This window comes from Lygodium microphyllum, unplaced genomic scaffold, assembly GCF_053477565.2.
Source record: "Lygodium microphyllum isolate KBCC unplaced genomic scaffold, Lygodium_microphyllum_v1.1.10 scaffold_92, whole genome shotgun sequence".
NCBI lineage: Eukaryota > Viridiplantae > Streptophyta > Polypodiopsida > Schizaeales > Lygodiaceae > Lygodium > Lygodium microphyllum.
Window position 1 is genome coordinate 377,238 of NW_028229575.1, and position 17,921 is coordinate 395,158.

The 17,921-nt window shown below is 45.7% G+C and overlaps 1 protein-coding gene across 5 annotated transcripts in view; it reads left to right on the plus strand.

Moving 5' to 3' along the window:
- Nucleotides 1-15,998, plus strand: part of LOC148008670 (putative plastidic glucose transporter 1) — a 112,022-nt gene extending 96,024 nt beyond the window's left edge. For 3 of the 5 annotated variants that reach the window (XM_087674097.1, XM_087674100.1, XM_087674101.1), the window contains 2 exons: nt 15,204-15,318; nt 15,636-15,972. In XM_087674097.1, coding sequence (XP_087530223.1) covers nt 15,204-15,318; nt 15,636-15,830 — 310 coding nt within the window. In that variant the 3' untranslated portion in view covers nt 15,831-15,972. The other 2 variants (XM_087674098.1, XM_087674099.1) reach the window with 2 other exon arrangements.
- Nucleotides 15,999-17,921: the final 1,923 nt, after the last annotated feature.

The window sequence follows — 17,921 nt, forward strand, 5'->3', positions numbered from 1 at the left end:
GTGAATTGAATGAAGGGCAGCATACGTATTTATAGAAAGTTTCGGCCCTCCCAAGTGGGTTTGTGCTTATGGGACACAGAAACTCTCTAGGATGGCGTTTCTTTTAAATAAACTAGGTTTCTTCATTAATTAAGCAAGTTTTGGGATTGTTTAAGTAAAGCTAATGCATTTTTAGCTCAATAGCACCTACTCCATATTGACCATGAGAAATAAAATCATTTGAAGGAAAAGGAAGGGTAAGAATACTTACAAGTTCTTCTTTTAGCTTCTTACCTAGTTTTGAGTTCACGAAGAAACACCTGTCTTCCTCATTACTCACAAACCAAATCTTGTTCTGAAGAGTCCCTTCTTGATGAGCATCTCCTAATCCAATAGAAAATACAAAATCAGTTGCATAGAATTTGAAATAGTAAGGTTTATACCTAGCTTTGGAGAAAAGTGGTATTGTGGAAGTGATGTGTAATCCGAGCCAGGTTCCACTTGCAGATGTCTAGTCCATAGTGGAGATTTTGAAGGTCCTGCAAGATCATTAGTTCTTTGCACTAAATCTAAAGAAGAAAACTAAGGTTTACCTTCAACCTCTTGTTGAGCCCTACGCATAAGGATGAGATTACACTTAGTGGGAGAAATTTGATATAGTCATGGACTCCATGGTGCTTCAATGGTTCTCTACCCATGTCAAATCGGGCAATAGCAAGTTGGGAGGTCCACTCCTGATCGTTTCTATCCATGTTTGGCTATGGAGATTAAAGCGGTGTTGTGAATGTGTTCGAAGTCATTTGACCCTTCTGTTCTTGCTTTCACAATTAAACTTTATCAATCAAAGGCCAAGGTTTCTCAAAGAGTATCTAGCTCTAATACCATGTGAAGAAATGCTCTAAACGCAAAAAGCATAAAACCAATCGTACGATAAAGCACAGACTAATAAACTCAGAACACAGTTAGTTTTAGGATTAGGATAACTCAAAGACAGTGAACACAATGAATAATGAAGTAAATGAATAATGAATATACAATGCACATGCAGCAAACACAATATGCAGTGAATACTAAATCTCGAACTCTCGTATCTCTGGAATCAAGGCAGATGTTATGTGTTGTAGAGTGTATTGTACTCCGAACGGATCTTGAATTGTAGCAAAAGGCAATCTTTGAGTATTAAACACTAGCAAGTGCTGCCAAGGTAGGCTGAATCTGATGCAGACAGTACTGTAGAAGAGAGAAAGATGAGAAACGTAGGTACTTGAGGAGAGAGAAAATATGCACAATAGCTTGCTAGGTGTAAACGCAACAGATAGTGGTGAGAGAATCTCAAGGTAGCAGCCAGAAAACCCATAGTTGTCAGGTACGAAAAGTACGGTACAGTACGGTACGATAAAATACGGTACTCAATGGTACCTTAAGATTTTATAAGGTACGGTACGATATTAGTACGAAAGAAAAAATTAACTTCATTATTTTGAACTATAGATGATAGAACAGATGTTTAAAGTCTAAATAGCAATGCTATTGGAGTATATAAGATGAATACTTGAGGGTAACATGCCAAAACCTCTATGGCATATGTTGCATGCGCAACATGCGCTACAACTTACAAATACATACATTGGAGTGGATACATCATACATGAATGATCATACAAATAAGAGGCATGTATGCTTGAGAGAGAGAGAGAGAGAGAGAGAGAGAGAGAGATAGAGAGAGATGAAATGACATGAGATGCTTTATTAACGTCTACAAGAGGCCAAAATGACCTGTGAGACCAACAGTTACCAAACAAACCACCAAAGGTTTTGGTAAAAGATTTATGAATTTTGTTATGGTTTTGTTTGGCATTGCTAAGGCTAAAGTAGCTACCGATGGTACATTCACTAATTCGTGCACTCTCAGAAGGTACATTAGGCCAAGCTATCCTCTGGCCTAGTTTTATTAGCAATGTGTACTAATGTTTTGGATTGGGTGGTGCAAAATGAGCTGTGAACAAAGGTAAAATCAATAGGATTAAGCTACTTGATGATTCTCAAATGGTGCTGAATTTATTTATTGATGACACTAACATATTGTGAAAAATGATGGGACATCAATTAGAAACATTTGGAATTGCTTGAATACCTTATGTATGGCCTTTGGCTCTAGGATAAATCATAACAAAACATGTATGAGGAGTCTAATCAAGCTTCCACCCCCTTTCTTGGTTGATCGATCAAGGCTACAAAATCACCACCACCACCAAAACAACAACAGTCAACAACCCAAACCACCACCAACAACAACAACCACACACAAACAAAAACAAAAAAAAAAGAGCTTGTTTTTTGGTATGAATTCGTACGGTACGGTACGAAATAGTACGAACCAGTTCGTACTATGTACGAGTGCAACTATGAGAAAACCAAAACGCAGCATTCAAAGGAGAGAGAAGATGATGGTGATAGTTGCCAATAGGTGGTGACAGCATGCAATTGTAGGTGACAACACCCAACTATAGGCAATAGCTCCTAGGACCTGGCAACAGCAACAAACTCACGAAGAAGGTTGGGATCGGGCGCCAGATGGGTAGGTGGCTGGTGGAAGCTCTGACCGCAATGTACTTTGCGAATGGGGTGCGGGCAGCGAAGTTATGGCTCCTAAAACCTGCAAAAACGAGATTGATGAAGAGTGGTGGGCTGCATGCATATTTATAGAAAGTTTGAGGCACCCAAGTTAGGATTTTTCATGTGGGACTTATTAACTCTCTAGGATCGCACATGTTTTATCTCCAGAAGCTTCCTATCAATACGCTGCTGCCCGCCATCGCACCTCCTCTCCCCCCCTCCTATCACGCCGTCGCGTTGCCTCCCCTCCCCCCCAACCTACCTGCCATTGCGGCCCTCCCCCAACGCTTTTGCTCGCCATTCGCGTCTACCCTCCCCCTGCCCAACATGCTATCACGCCCCCCCTTATGGCCGCCATAGCCTCCCCCCCGCCTGCCTATCTTCTCGCCCCCCTCCTCCAGCATGCTTGACGTCGCGCCCTCCTCCTCCAGCTTGGCCGACGTCGCGCTACGCCCCAACTTCTCCAGATGCGCTGCCCCTTCCCCCCCCCCCCCCCCCCCCCCCCTTGCCGAGCTCCCCCTCAATGCTGTCCTAGCCTCCCTCGCCTGGCAGCCCCGCCCGGTAGGCCACCCACGTGTCCCCGTAGGGAGCCAGCAATACGTGGAGTCCAGCACCCCTCCACCACCCAAAACAGCATCCCTCCCCTGTTGCTCCCTCCATCTGCAGCAATACTCCCCTCTCCGGCATCACAACAAAGTGTTTGGTAGGTTCTCAATGGGGACGCGCAATGGAAACCTCTGGTCAGACGTCGGTGCATTTTGTGAGTGCACCCCAGTCAAACACCTTGCGCGTCATTTTCTCTGAGGAATAGCTCTTAGCCGTTTGTGCCACAGAGCTGGAGCTAAAAGAAATAGCGATCTTTGGTCAAGTAGTAGGACATTTTCCATCCAGGGCCCAGTTTCGGGACTGGCTTCATTTCACTTTGCGCATCGGCACATTGCAGATCGTAGAGGCGGTTCTCATGGGTCGAGGGATCTTCATGGTACGACTCACCTCAATAGACGCGGCCCGTAAGCTACTAGCTAGTTCACCCTATGCTTCCACGAAGGGGGTCATCTACATGGTCCCCTAGTACAATGGCTTCACAGTGGAGGCATTCGCGCTCCACAACAATTTCCTTAGACACCCGGTCACTCTACTCTTCCCCGGAATGGTGATAGAGTATCGCCAGTTAGTGGAAGACTTTGAACGACTCTTTGGTACTATCCCTTCTGCTTCTTTCACGGACGCAGTGATAGCTGCAGGTGTCCCAAAGGTACGGGTGGGAGTGAAAGAGAAAGAATATACCACAGTTTCTAGAGATTGAGGCAAGAGGACACTCCTTCAAGCAGCAGGTTATTGTGACTGGGTAGCCAAGGCAGTGCTTGCGTTGCCATGACTTTGGGCATCAGGCAGCAGATTGCACGCGCTTCGGAGCCAAGGCGGCTTCGTTGGCAGGCCCACAGGTGGACATAAATGTATTTACATGGGTCGAGAGACGTGAGAGAGAGAGATAGCAGGGGGAGCCGCAGTCAGCCCCGCAGACACAGCCATGGCAGCAGGGTGCAGGAGGGCGAGCATCACCCCCTTGGCAGAACACCACATGGCCCCCCTCTCCTCGACCCACTCGGCAGGACCATAGGCCTACACATCCACCTCCCACGGAGGCGTCATAGACCTTCTCACTCGAGGGACCACATTCCCCTCACCCTCCCCCCCTCCTCCCCACAGCTCCCCCCCGATCCTAGCCCATAGCCCCCTCGTCTAGGGCCACCCCCCCCAACACCTGCCTGGTGTCTCCAATCACCCCACCATCCCTTGATCCTCCCCCTCCCCACCATCTCCCCCGCCGACCAGCCCCCTTGATCCCCACCCAATACAAGGGACCCCCCTCCCACCCATCCTTCCCCCCACCACAGGAGGTGAGGAGCCCCACATGTCGACATCCTCCTCTCATCGGTAGCCTAGCCCTCCCCATACCGCTACCAGCTCATCCGGCAAGGCTGCCCGACCCACTTTCCAGAGGCAGGCACAGTTGCTACCACAGGAGTTCTTTCGTAGTGGGCCGTGGTCTTACCTAAGAGTTGTGGAGCACAGAGAGTTCCCACTACCTCTAGAGGTGGAAATCTTCGTGGTATGCAAGTTGAGGAGTGGCAAGATCCATCTACTAGCACCACTACACTTTCTTCTTTCAGACCGCTCATACAGGAGGCTTGACGATGACACAGATAGAGGAGGTGAAGAGCCAGGTGGCAACCACATCTCCCAGCAGATGGGAGGAGGAGGACTGGCACTTTTTTCCTAGCAGTGGCCAAGATGCATGATGGACATTAATTGGTGGGTTGGGGTCGAGGTCCCACATTTAAGCATTATCTTTCGAGCCCCTCCACAATGGAGAGCTCCAATAGATGTGATCGAGTGGCCTCTGGCACAGGCGGCCCAGTTCTATCAGTGTATAGAGTCCCACCTTTCAGCCTGGTTGATAGATGCCGTGGCGATACCACCAGGTGCATCCATCACCCCCATGCATAGTTACCAGGAACGGGGAACGGGACCCCTTGGAACGGGGGGAATGCTTAGGATTGGGGAATGGGAATGGGGGGGAATGGCATATATATATATATATATATATATATATGTATATATATATATAAAATATTCAGTCAACACATTGGAAATGCCCCAAATTTGGGGACATTGCAGCCAATGCCATGCCCCAAATCCTTGCTGACATAACCCCAAATTTGAGGCAATGCTTGATCTGAAATACCCCCAAAATTGGGGACATTGCAGCCAAGTCCAATGCCCCACATCTTTGCTGAAAAAGCCCCAAATTTTGGGCAATCCTTTTGGAGACATTGCAGCCAATTCCATGCCCCAAATCCTTGCTCAAAAAGCCCCAAAATTGGGGCCATGCTTGATCTAAAATGCCCTAAAATTGGGAATATTGCATTCAAGACCAATGCCCCAAATCCTTGCTGAGAAAGCCCTAAATTTGGGGCAATCCCTGATCTGAAATGCCCCAAATTTGGGGATAGTGCAGTCTGATTCCAGGGAACAACCGTTCCAAACAGGAAACGGCCACTAGAACAGCCCGGAATGTGGGCAGGAACGGGGCTGGGAACAGACAGGAACGTTCCAGGGCGTTTCGCTGGTAGACACATGCCGGAATGCGCTAATCCATTCCTAAGGCCCAGAACGGGCATTCCCTATTTCTATGCCCCCATGGTCCACGTGCCCGAGGTCCACCATGGGGGAATGGAGTTCACCGTCTAGGCCTATAGCAAAGCAAACCCTCATGCCCCATAGCTCTTCTTCTTCGTTAGCAGCTTCCACACCGAACAGATGTTTGTTCGGTCAATTGTAGGTTTCTCCATGAGTATACATCTTGCATCCTGGAATGTGAACAGTCTCCACTATAGTGGAGCACATGGTTCTAGGAAATTGATTTCACATGGCTATGGAGCATGGCCCTTGAAGGTGGAGGATTGAGATTGTTTGAGCTCACATCTCGGATCGTGGAGCTACCAAAAGGTTCAAGAGGAAAGGGTACTCAATCGGGCATGGAGGTAAGCTCACTACACTCGTAGAGTAGAGGGTGTGCATGACAATGTGAGAGTTAGCTATTAGCATTCGACTCGAAATGCTTGCGCAATAAGTGGTCCATGGGTCTTGGCAGTCAAGCGAAAGCTCCCATAGTTATACATAATTCTGGCTTGTAACCCTTGTCAAAGGTTGGTCGCTTGACCTCATTACAAATCTAGAATTTATCCTAATTTATAGTAATTAATCGGATCTTGAAATCACCAAGGAGAATTATATCATCATTTTTTGTTCTCTCTCAAATCTAGGACTCGCATTTCCCTTTGTTGTATTGGCAAAATGAATTGGTCTGAATATAATAGGTTTAAAAATAATTACATATTTGATTTAATAATTTTTGATGAGCCATATATACCATAATTTCAACTTAATTGATAATAGTGAAAAAAAATCTTTTAAAAACTCATAATTAATATTTTTATCACTTAATTATATTAACTCACTTTAAATAAATTATAAATACCTTGCCAAACGGATCGACATCCTACTTTTATAGGAGCACAATCTCACTCTTGCCCAGGCCCAGCGGGTAGGGAAGATACTCCCAGGTAGCTCACACACTTACTGGGAGCACGCCATTGGTGTCCACGACAGGAGTGGAGGCGTGTGCACCTCTATTGGCCCAAGCCTCATTGCCCGTGTATGGGAACATGGGACGATTGTGGCAGGAAGAGTGCTTTGGATCAGATTGGAAATTGGGGACTCGTGCCTTGGAGTCCTCAATGTTTATGCCCCTATTGAGGCTAGGGCATGCAACAGGTTCTGGGTGGAGATCACAGTAGGACTCCTAGAGGTGGACTCTTGGATTGTTGGAGAAGACTTCAACAATTGGGAAGCCTTAGAGGACCAGCAGGGCAGGGGTAGAAACTACCAGGGCATGGTTGGGGAGGAGCAGGAGGCATGGGAGGTCTTCCTACTAGCAGTAGGAGCACGCGATGCTTGGAGAGACCCAACTTTCCACAGGAGGGAGAGGTCGTTGGATTTCTCTTGGGGATATAGGTGGCTAGGAGGAGTCCTGTTGGAGTGGCTGGACAGGTTCTATGTGGGAGAGTGGGGATGCTCTCGCGCAGGCCAGGCAGGGTAGTTGGCTGGCACCACTGTGTCCGATCACTGCCCGGTTCTCCTGACACTTGACCCCCTAGCAACTTTCCTAGACACACGATCGTGTCGGATCTGTGATTTGGCCTACAGGAGGGAGGAGATAAAGAGTCAAATTGAGCAGATTTGGACTAGGGAGTGGGGCAGGAGGGACTAGATCACAAAGAAAGTTGCAGAGGTCCTAGTCGAGTCGAGTAGTATTTGCCAGGAGGCAGTCCTAAAGGTTAGGCAATAGAGCGGGGAGGAGAAGAGAGCACTCCGGCGGGACCTAGCAGCAACATAGAGATTACTATAGGAGGCACTAGGGGATCTCATCCTCCACGCACAGGAGGTGTGCGTCGAGCAGCCATCGCCGGCCTAGAGGACAGACGCTCGGAGTTCTCATTCCGCACCTCAACAACCTTCTGGGCGTGGAAGAGGGAGACGATGTGCGAGTTTTTCGAGGTGCACTAGCCCTGCACCTCAGCAGAGTAGATACGAGTCTTCGGGATCAGTATGGGAGCATTTGCTCTAGCCTAGACGAGGTGATGGAGATTGCCACCGACTACTATAGATGTCTTTTCCAGCAGGAGACAGCCTTAGCCAAAGGACAGCGATGTAGACAGTAGGTTTGGGATCACATCCTATCCCTCCTCATAGAGCCTAGCCCCCTTTACAGAGAAGGAACTAGAGGAGGCTTTCCATACACAAGACGGGCAGAAATGTCCGGGCGAGGACAGCCTTTCTAAAAGCCTTCTTCACTACCTACTGGGAGGTGGTAAAGGACACCCCCTATTGTTGGCCTTCTAGGAGATTTTCAGCTCAGGACGGATGCCAGGGAGTCTATCGGCAGGTCTTATCAGTCTCTTTCTCAGAGGGGTTGATCGTTTGGAGCTATCCCAGTAGAGACCGATTACTTTGTTGTCAGTGGCCTACAAGGCACTGGCAAAGATGATTGGTAGGCATCTCCGCCCTGTGCTTCCAGACATTATTCATGACACATAGACAAGCTTTGTCTAGGATAGGAGCATCCTAGACAATGTCTTCACCTTCTTTGAAGCGACAGAGTGGGCCTAGCACAGTGGTCAGGGACTGGCGGTACTACTCTTGGACTTCGAGAAAGCCTATGATAGGGTGGACTGGGACTTTTTAGAGGGCACCATGGTGAGGTTGGGCTTCCTCCAGGCATGGATCCGTGGGGTCTCCACACTTTACAAATCGGCTACCAGCAGGGTTCTTATAGGTAGCAGGTGAGGGGAGGAGTTTCAGCTAGAGAGATCTATTTGGCAGGTGTGCCCTCTAATCCCGTATCTGTTCCTACTCTTTGCAAAGGCGATGTCCCATTTCCTCAGGTTACGTGTGAGTGGGTTACGCGGTCTCCAACTTCCAGTGAGAGGAGAGACGGAGCTGTTAGACTTAGAGTATGCAGATGACACAGCACTCTACATAGAGAACGATGAGTTGATGCTGGAGAGAGTGAGACTAGCTCTCGAGGTGTTTTGCACTACACCAAGAGCGAAAATCAACTGGCGAAAGTCGGTCGGTTTCCTTATAGACCCGGACTCTAGCACAGAGTGGAGCATTTGCTTGGGATTTAGATGGGTGTGCAGAGGGCAGACCATCCGTTACCTAGGGTTCCAGGTGGGACTCGACATCACTCCGCCCAGCAGTTTCTTCCAGTCCTCGACTCTATTCAGAGGAAGCTAACCTATTGGAGTATTGCTCGCCTTTCCCTAGTAGGCTGAGCACTAGTGGTCAACTAGGTCCTTCTAGCCATGGGATGGTACATCGCCTTGTGTTGGTGTTTCTCATCGTCCTGTGTAGTTCAGCTTTGCCGCCTAGTGCGGAACTTACTCTGGGCTGGGTCAGACGGATCTAGGGACTCTAGGGCCAAGGTGGCGTGGGCGATCATCATCCGACATCGGTCAGAGGGAGGGCTTGGGATCATAGACCTAGAATATTAGAGTCTGGCCCTTCGAGGTAAGCTAGTAGTCCACGGTCTCACATCAGGAGGGCAGACATGGAAGGTTCTATTGCAGGAGGGCCTCCAGGAGTGCAGACCGAGGCTTGATGGTAATTGGAGGCCGTCCTTGAGATGGATCTTCACGACGGCTCAGATCACGTCCCCCAAATCCTCTTTCCTCTGCAACCTACTTCGTGTGTGGCAGGGCCCCGTAAGGTCCTTATTTAGAGCCCCCCAGGGTGCCAGGAGGAGATAGACCACCAATCGGTGATATGGAACCCCTAGATCAGAGATTAGGAGGGGGTACAGATTGGCGAGCGCCCCCATATCCAGTGGGCTGGTTTGGAGGTTGGCCTGGCTCATACCATCAAGACTTGGCGGGAGGTGTACAGGATGGTGGACCAGTAGGGGTTGCAGCAGGCATTAGGTTGCTAGAGAGGAGCGGAGTTGAGGAGGGGGATTGACGTTGTGATACCCCAAGAGTGGCTTGACCCCCTGTTACGAGAGCCGGTAGAGCTTGGTGAGGTAGGTACCCCCCTACTGGTGGCACGTAGAGTGGGCAGTGTTCCACAGGGGACCTTCTTCACTGTACAGGAGGGGCATTTGGTTCTTGACAGAGGGTAGCAGGATGAGGGGATAGTTGGTCTTCTATGGAGGAGGATTCGGGTGGTTGGCCTTCAGGGGAAGACGTAGCATCTGGACCCTTATGTGTTCTAGGAGGAGTTCCGGGAGTGGCACCTTTGGATATTGGAGAGCAGGCCACTTAATGAGCTGGAGTGGCACCTTGGAGAGTGGCTATGGCCGGTCACTGCGGTCGCCAAGAAGCCACTGAGGTTCTTGGAATACACAGCCAGGATTGGCAGACGTGTCCTGATGCAGGACATGGACTGGGCGCCCTCGCGTAGCAGGTACTGGGTGGAGCACAGCATCACGGATGCTTTCCGATGGATTTTCTGGCGCCGTCTATGGGATAGGTGGAGGCCGAGAAGGGTATCGTATTTCTTATGACTGTTGGCACATGGAGGCCTAGTGGTGGGGAGCTGGTTAGCCCAAATGCAAAAGGATGGAGATTGTAAACGCTGCCCGCAGTAGTCTCTGGAAACTCCAAGCATTGCCTTTGATCGTGAGGTGGCGCAACTCGTGTGGCGAGGAGCATGCCGCATTCTCCGTCGTATAGCACCCAGCCTTGGATGTATCTCTTGGGGTGCTTTTTTACTGGCAGGCAGTTAGCCATGGCCGTCACCTTTTGTATGAGAGTGGGATGCAGGACACGATCTTCATCATTGAGGTTGGGTCATACGTAGTGGTCGGCTTGGAGGCTCTACCCTTCCGCCAGGTACTGGAGCCCACAGCAGACTACTGTAAGGTATGGGAGATCGTAGGGAGTCTTACTGGATGGCACATCTGGAAGGCGCGGTGTTAGGAGGTTTTTGGCGGAGAGAGACTTTCAGCACATGCAACTTTGGCAGAGCTCTGGATCTCCATCATCCATTCCCTCCGTGGTCGATGGTACCAGGTGCAGGGCGAGTCTTGAGCTCGTCAGGAGCTCCGTTCTCACTTCATGTGCACTTGGGGCGGCTAGGGCCTGTTCTTCATGATGCAGACAGGCAGTCCCAGATGGTGATACACCCCCCCTCCATGGCTTCTTGCCCCCATTCCCCCTAGACCACCTTGAGAGGCTTGTACACTTGATATATCAGTAACTCATCATTAGCTCTAGCTAGTTTGTTGAGCATGAACACTTCTTTGTATTTAAGTTTGTTCTAAAGTAATATAATTAGTCACACTTTATTTGCAAAAAAAAAAAACGCTCTAGAATTGCGTTTCTTTTTAAAACAAGAGGTCTTCTTCATTAATTAAGCATGTTTTGGGGTTTTTTAAGTCAAGCTAATGCATTTTTAGCTCAATACTTTGGCCTCTGACACCCACTGTATCCTCGGGGTCCTTAGCTTGTTACTATGGAATATTTGCCATGTGTATCGTATGTGCTTAAATAACCTTGCATGTTCGATTAATAACTTAATCAACTGTTATGAACAAGATTAAAGCATCTCAAAATTTCACGTCCTCGTGATATATCTAGTCCCATCTATGTACTTGTAACTTGTTTGTTGTAGTGCATATTGCATGTGAGACATATACCATAAAGGTGTTGGCATGTTACCCTCAAGTAACCATCTTGTATACTCTAATAGCATTGCTATTTAGACTTTACACATTTATTCTATCATCTTTAGTTTGAAATACCCAAGATGATTTTTCTTTTTGTACTAATATCGTACTGTACCATTAAAAATCTTAAAGTACCATTTAGTACCATATTTTATCGTACTGTATGGTATCGTACATTTTGTACCTAACGACTATGATGCAATCTTCTTGAAAAATAGTCTGCAACCATTGATGAATCCAAGAGAGCATGGGATGCTAGCAATAAAGAACAAAATAACACCTCGTTAGTGAAAGGTAGAAAAAGACTGTAACACCTTGGTATCCACATGCATATCCAAAACATCCCCTTCATCAAAACCCGTAAGATTATGTTGCTTGTGTTCCACAAATTCTCCCAACACAAAGTTTGCAAAGCTCAATAAATGCTCCCAATCCAAATCTTAAGAGTCATTCAGCTAACTGGCAACTTGAGCATATGAATGCATTTTAAGTATGTAAGATGCATTAGAAGGCAAACCATCAATACCCTGCATATGATCATTTATATCATGATCATTACTCTTATCTTCTAGCTCTAAGTCTGTACATGGCACTATTTCTTCTTCCTCTGAATCCGGACCCATAGCCGACACCGCTTCATCAATAAATGACATGTTGGGACCATCAACACCCTGCATATGATCATCTACAGTATGCTTGCTGCACTTACCTACTAGATCCAAGTCCATACATGGCACCATTTCTTCTTCCTTTGACTGCTTCATCAATAAATGACATATTGAGATCAGCCATTGCCCTCACATGACAAAGATCACACCTTGCTAGTCACCTTGTTTTTAGGGCCCTTACCTACCTGCCTATCTACACGTAATGGAGCACTCGGAGTCTACTACATTAGTTGGAGTAGGGCTGTTTGCACACCGATTGGAGTGCAGCTTAAAAGTTTGCAGATTACACAGGTCTACGGGTTATGGAAGGTCTTCAGGTGTGCTATCATGAGGACATGTATTTTTGAAACCTCACTTAACATGCGGATTAATTTTTAATCACATGGTTAAGTAAATATTGCACATGTGAGGTATAACTAGGGTTAGAGAAAATTTACGAGCCCAGGACCTGAGGAAATCACGAGATGTCAAAGGCAAAAGTTACTATAAGTTATGCCACACAGGTATTTGGTGGTATCTAGTGCCAGTTGTTGGCCTAGGTCATTCATTTGGTCATAAGTGTCAGTTGGTGACACTAGAGAAGTCGCGTTTAATGGTAGCTAATGTCAATTTGATGGTCAAAGATGGCGCAGAGACACTCAAGAATGCAAGTTGGCTAGCCAATTTAATTATTGGCTAGTCAGACTATTTTTCTAGGCACCAAAATAATTATCATATTAATTTTCAGTATTTAAAGATTGAAAATTAATATTTAATTATGGATAATGTTGGGAAAACCATTTGGGAAGGTTGCCACTTTTCAAAAATACCCATGCAAGACTAAAAAACGTCTTTAGAGGTTGGAGAGAGGCATTTTAGTGTATTCAGCCTGCAAGAGAGGGGGAGGAGATGTTGATGGTTTGATTTACAGTCATTAGAGGACTTTCTGAGGCAGCCAAGGGTAGGAGAAGACCAATCAACAGCAAGTGACAACATTTTTAGGTTGTTGAGACAGGGCAACAGCAACAAATGACTGATTTTCTTTAGTTATTTGCATCTACAAACTATTGAGACATGGCAGTAGCAGTAAATGATAGATTTCCTTTAGTTCTTCATGAAAAAAGTTTGAATTTTCTCTCTCTTCAGCATTCTCTCTCATCTCTTAGCCTTTCTACAGCCTTGCTCCAAAGATTACAACATTGAGATCACCAGAGGCTGAAAATTTTCAGATTTCTTTGCCATAAACCCTAATATGCAGCAAAAATTAGGGTTTAGCAACAGTATCAAGAATTGTGCCAGAAATTGGAAGCTCCAAGACTTGGATTCAACAAGGTTGAAGCTAGTTTTAGTCAAATTCAAGTGGAGGGACAAGCAAATCAATGAATTTGGGGCATGAAGTCTCTTGTCCTTTTTGAGCTAGCCGCCTAGAGGCCTTGAAGGCCCTCTTAGGTAGTCTATCCGAATGCATGTCACATACATTGTGTATGAATCTTATGGTCTGAAAAAGGGCCTCCATCATCATGGGGGGTGCAACAAACTCGTCTCTAATTATCTCATGTGGTGATGATGGTTTGCTGCAGATCATCCATGAAAGCATAATGATCTATGGTCTCCCAATCTGTGTCCATAGATGTGTCCATAGATCTGTGGTCTCCCGATCTGTGTCCATAGCTAGAGATCCAAATAGGTGCATCATACATCATGGTTGGTGTGACCATTGTGTCAAATAGCCATCTCCATGGTGAGGCTCTTGGAAGTGTGCATGATGGTACTATCTCTTCATCATGGCGGATGCTGCATATCCTCGTGCGAGTCCGTCTGTGGCTACATGTGCTATGGTGAATCTCCCAGAAGATGTAGTGAAAGTGATCCCTAAGTAGACATGTAAGTCCACAACCTCACCTATTGGGCTCCTAGAGTGAAGACTAATCTCCTCCTCACTAGAGCTGATGTGTGAAAATCGGGATCTTGGTTTGCCCAAGATTAACCATAAATCCACACTATGTACAAAAGTCATGAAGGGTGTGGTGATGTTGCTGTAGACCCTACTATGATTCAGAGACTAGAACAATATCATCTGCAAAAAGCATAATGGAGAAAGTATACCTGCTATCTCCACCCCATCGCCGCCTCCTTATGTGATGTGATCTTCTATTTATGTAGAGACCGAAGAGTGTGGGGGAGAGGGGACATCCCTAATTCACTCCAATGGTGATACAGACCATGTCTGAAAGTTCTCCTAAGCATCTCACTCGACCTACCACCCTCTCATATAGTGCATAGATGCCCCAAATCATGTCTGATGGGATCCCAATGTCTACAGCCTCTGTAATAGTCTATCTCATGGAACTGTATCAAAGGCTTTCCAGAAATCCACAAAGCAGCAATAAAATCTCTTCTTTCTCATTTTTCCCTGCTCAATCATTCTCCTCAAGGTGAAGATGTGGTCAAGTGTAGAGAACCCCCAGCCTGTCCTACTACTCTCAACTCTCTGCATATGCACTCGGCTCTGCCTCTATCACCACTCCATGTATTTTGGCCAATGTGTGGCCCACCATGATGGTTCTGTAGTTACCTGGATCTAGGGGGTCTCCAGACTTGTGGATGGGTATGATGGTATGCATGGTCCACTCGTCTGGGAAGTCCTCTACTAGAGCCCACATTGAAGAAAGCAATATAGCTTGTCTGGTTTATCAATTGCAAAGTCTGAAGATGTCTGCAGATGATCCCAACTCCTCTTATGTTGGGCCCTTGCTAGTTGGTAGACTATTGCTATCATTAATGATTTGGACAGCAATATTAGTCCAATTCTTTCATCCCTGTTATCATTTTCATTGATTGTGAATTTGTTAGTCAAGATAATTGTACTCCTTTCTAATTCTGGTTGACAATGTAGTGAGTTACTTTTGTTGAAATATTTCTCCTACAAACAACTTATTTTCTTTCACTAGAGATCGTTCACCTTACTGTATGGCAAGGTCAGTCTGCACGTTTTTGAAACAAAGACAAGTGATTGAAATGTTTTGCTCAGTTTTGAAACTGCCCAACAAGTCAGGTCTTACACACAATATCTTCACTCCAGTGTGTCCCAATTTATTTTTTACATATCTCTGGTTTCACACTTGGGAACATTCCTGTGTTGCAACCTCACGGAAACTGGTGTTGCAGGTATGTTTACACATTTGCTCTAGGTGCAGGTCCAGTTACAGCACTGATCATTCCAGAGTTAACTAGCACACAAGCACGAGCAAAGACAATGGCTGTAAGCCTTTGTATGCATTGGGTAAAAGGCTCTATTTCCCTCTCTATTTTTTTGCTTGGAGTGTTGCATAGCTGAAGTTAATAGTTAATAGCAGAAGGAAAACGTTGGCCTGACACTATTGTACATTCTGAATGGGTCTCAGTTTTTCCAAGAAGTTCATGGTCTTGTGGTAAACTGGTCACGCTTAACTTAGTGTAGATCAAATCCTTCTAAAGAAAAATGCTTATGGTCTAATTTGTTGAAGAGGACACTGTTCTGTTGTGAATACAATGGTTTTGTTAGAACGTAATCTTCCTGCAGGAAAGCAAGAGAGCGTTGACTAGTATTTGGATGTACAGGTCTGCAATTTCGCAATTGGTCTCTTTTTTCTGGATGTTGTCGAGCATCTAGGACTTTCAACTGTGTACAAGAGTTTTGGAGTCGTCTCTCTCTTGGCAATTTTATTCAGTAACACCTTTATTATTGAGACGAAGGGTCGTTCCCTTGAAGAAATAGAAGTACTTTTGAATCAGCCAGAGGGTCCAAGGGATTGATCATGTTGCAAAGATGATATTAAAGAAAGGTCAAGTTACCTTTCCGACCTTCCTTTAATATTGAACAAGTTTTAAATTCGTACAGAACCTTTGTAATTGTGCCATTTTGATCTAACTTGTTTCAAATATTTTTTCGTTCCTTGAAATAGGCCATTTGTGTCTTGGCTTGCTATATTTGTAGAATTTGCATTCATTTGTGATTGGACTTGACCACAAACCATGGCTCAGGTTGTTGACCCCTATGCTTCTTTTCATTTCATGTATTCAATTTGTGTATATTTTCTTTCATGATGATTATTGCTGAGGTGCCATTAATGGAATTTTCTCTTCATGGGAAAAAGAAAAATTATGGCTTGCATTGTAAAAGTTTCAGTGTGTGCTCTATGTATTCAGATTCTGTTTTTGGCCTGCCCATGGAAGGCCTTATCTGAAAATTTTGAACTTTCCAGATTTTCTTAAAAATTTGGACCCAATAATCATTAGAGTTCAAGGGATGTTTAATAGTCTCTACCACAATGTAATATTGTTATGGCAGAAAGTATGCTTTCATATTATTTCAGTAATCACCGAGCCATTACAATCATGCCATGCCTATGTGGCAACACCAAGAAGTATACTCTATAATTACCAAAGCATTACAATCATGTCAAGCCTATGTGGCAACACCAAAAACATCCCAAATTTCCCAAACAGTGGTTATTTTCATGTTCAAGAAATAAAGAATACTGCACAAACCATATTGATGAGTGAATACACCATTTACATGTGGACCACCATGTATGAATGCACCTCATGTGGGATCCATGCAAAATGCGAATGCAGGCACAACCGTATGTCTAGCAGAAAACTTGAGGCACAGTATGATTATGCAAGACAAAGACATGGTATACCAAAGCATCACCATCTACCTCACCCGCAAGCAACTCTGCCAGATCATAGTAGCTTTTTCACCCTGTGGATGGTATTAGATGTCGTTGACAAATTGCATGCTGGGATGCTTAGGATATACATTTAGGATGTTTCAGATTACACAGACAGATTAGGCAGACTAGGGGTGAGCTTTGATGAGATTATATACCCATTCTGTTGTATGTGGACAATATTGAGCTCACTTCAAATTTTCCTGAGGGGTTACAGAACCGCGTAGATACCTTAAAATCATTCTATATGGATTAGAAATCACAGTGAATCGTCAGAAAACTAAGATAGTTGACGTCAACATGACAGAAGTATGGGTTACTAGATCTGAGAATCAATTCACATGCAAAGGGGGGCCATTGGAGCTACATAGATCCTATGTATACATGGGGTTGCCTTCCGAGAGGATCACAGCTCACTATCAAAGAAGCAACTGAAGCTCAGTTAACAGGGGGTTTGCAGGCGTAGGTGCACCTGAGAGTGTGTGCACGCATTTTTCGGGAATTCCAGACCAAATTGTCACTCTTTGACACATCGCTCACACCAACACTACTATATGATGCTCCAATGGACCCTTACCATACGAGGAAGCCAGGGGCTTGACAAAAACGTGGATATCTCTGCTCGGGGAGCTCCCATGTTCACTGAAGACAAGTCATTGCATGGAAAAAAGCCTTACTAACTACAAGGGCAGCACCCATCTCTGCTTTGAATATCACGTCTGACAAACAGCTTGCTCCAATTTGTTCATGATATCATCATGACTAGCACTCTCCATAGGCTGCCAACCATCATGAAAGTCTCTCTGTACCCGCATCATCTCAGCAGTTTAGCAGATATGAGGATGATGCCCAATGTTGGTACACCCAGGTGTGAAAATGGCCTACATGGTGTGAGAAATGATGCACTCGCCCTTTGATTATGACATTGATTGCCCCAGTCTTGATCTCAGCATTTGCAATGGAACAGGGTGATCAGAATGGACATTGTGAAGTTGGATGCAGAAAGGACGTGGATGGGACACTCAATCTTAAGGCATGAAGTTGGCTTGTTCCCAGAATGATGTTGTGCATCTTTTCTGAGAGGCTTTTATCACATGCCTGTCTTATATGGCCACATCTCTCACACCATATCCAGAATGCCATTTGGATAGATACACTTCCACAAATACAA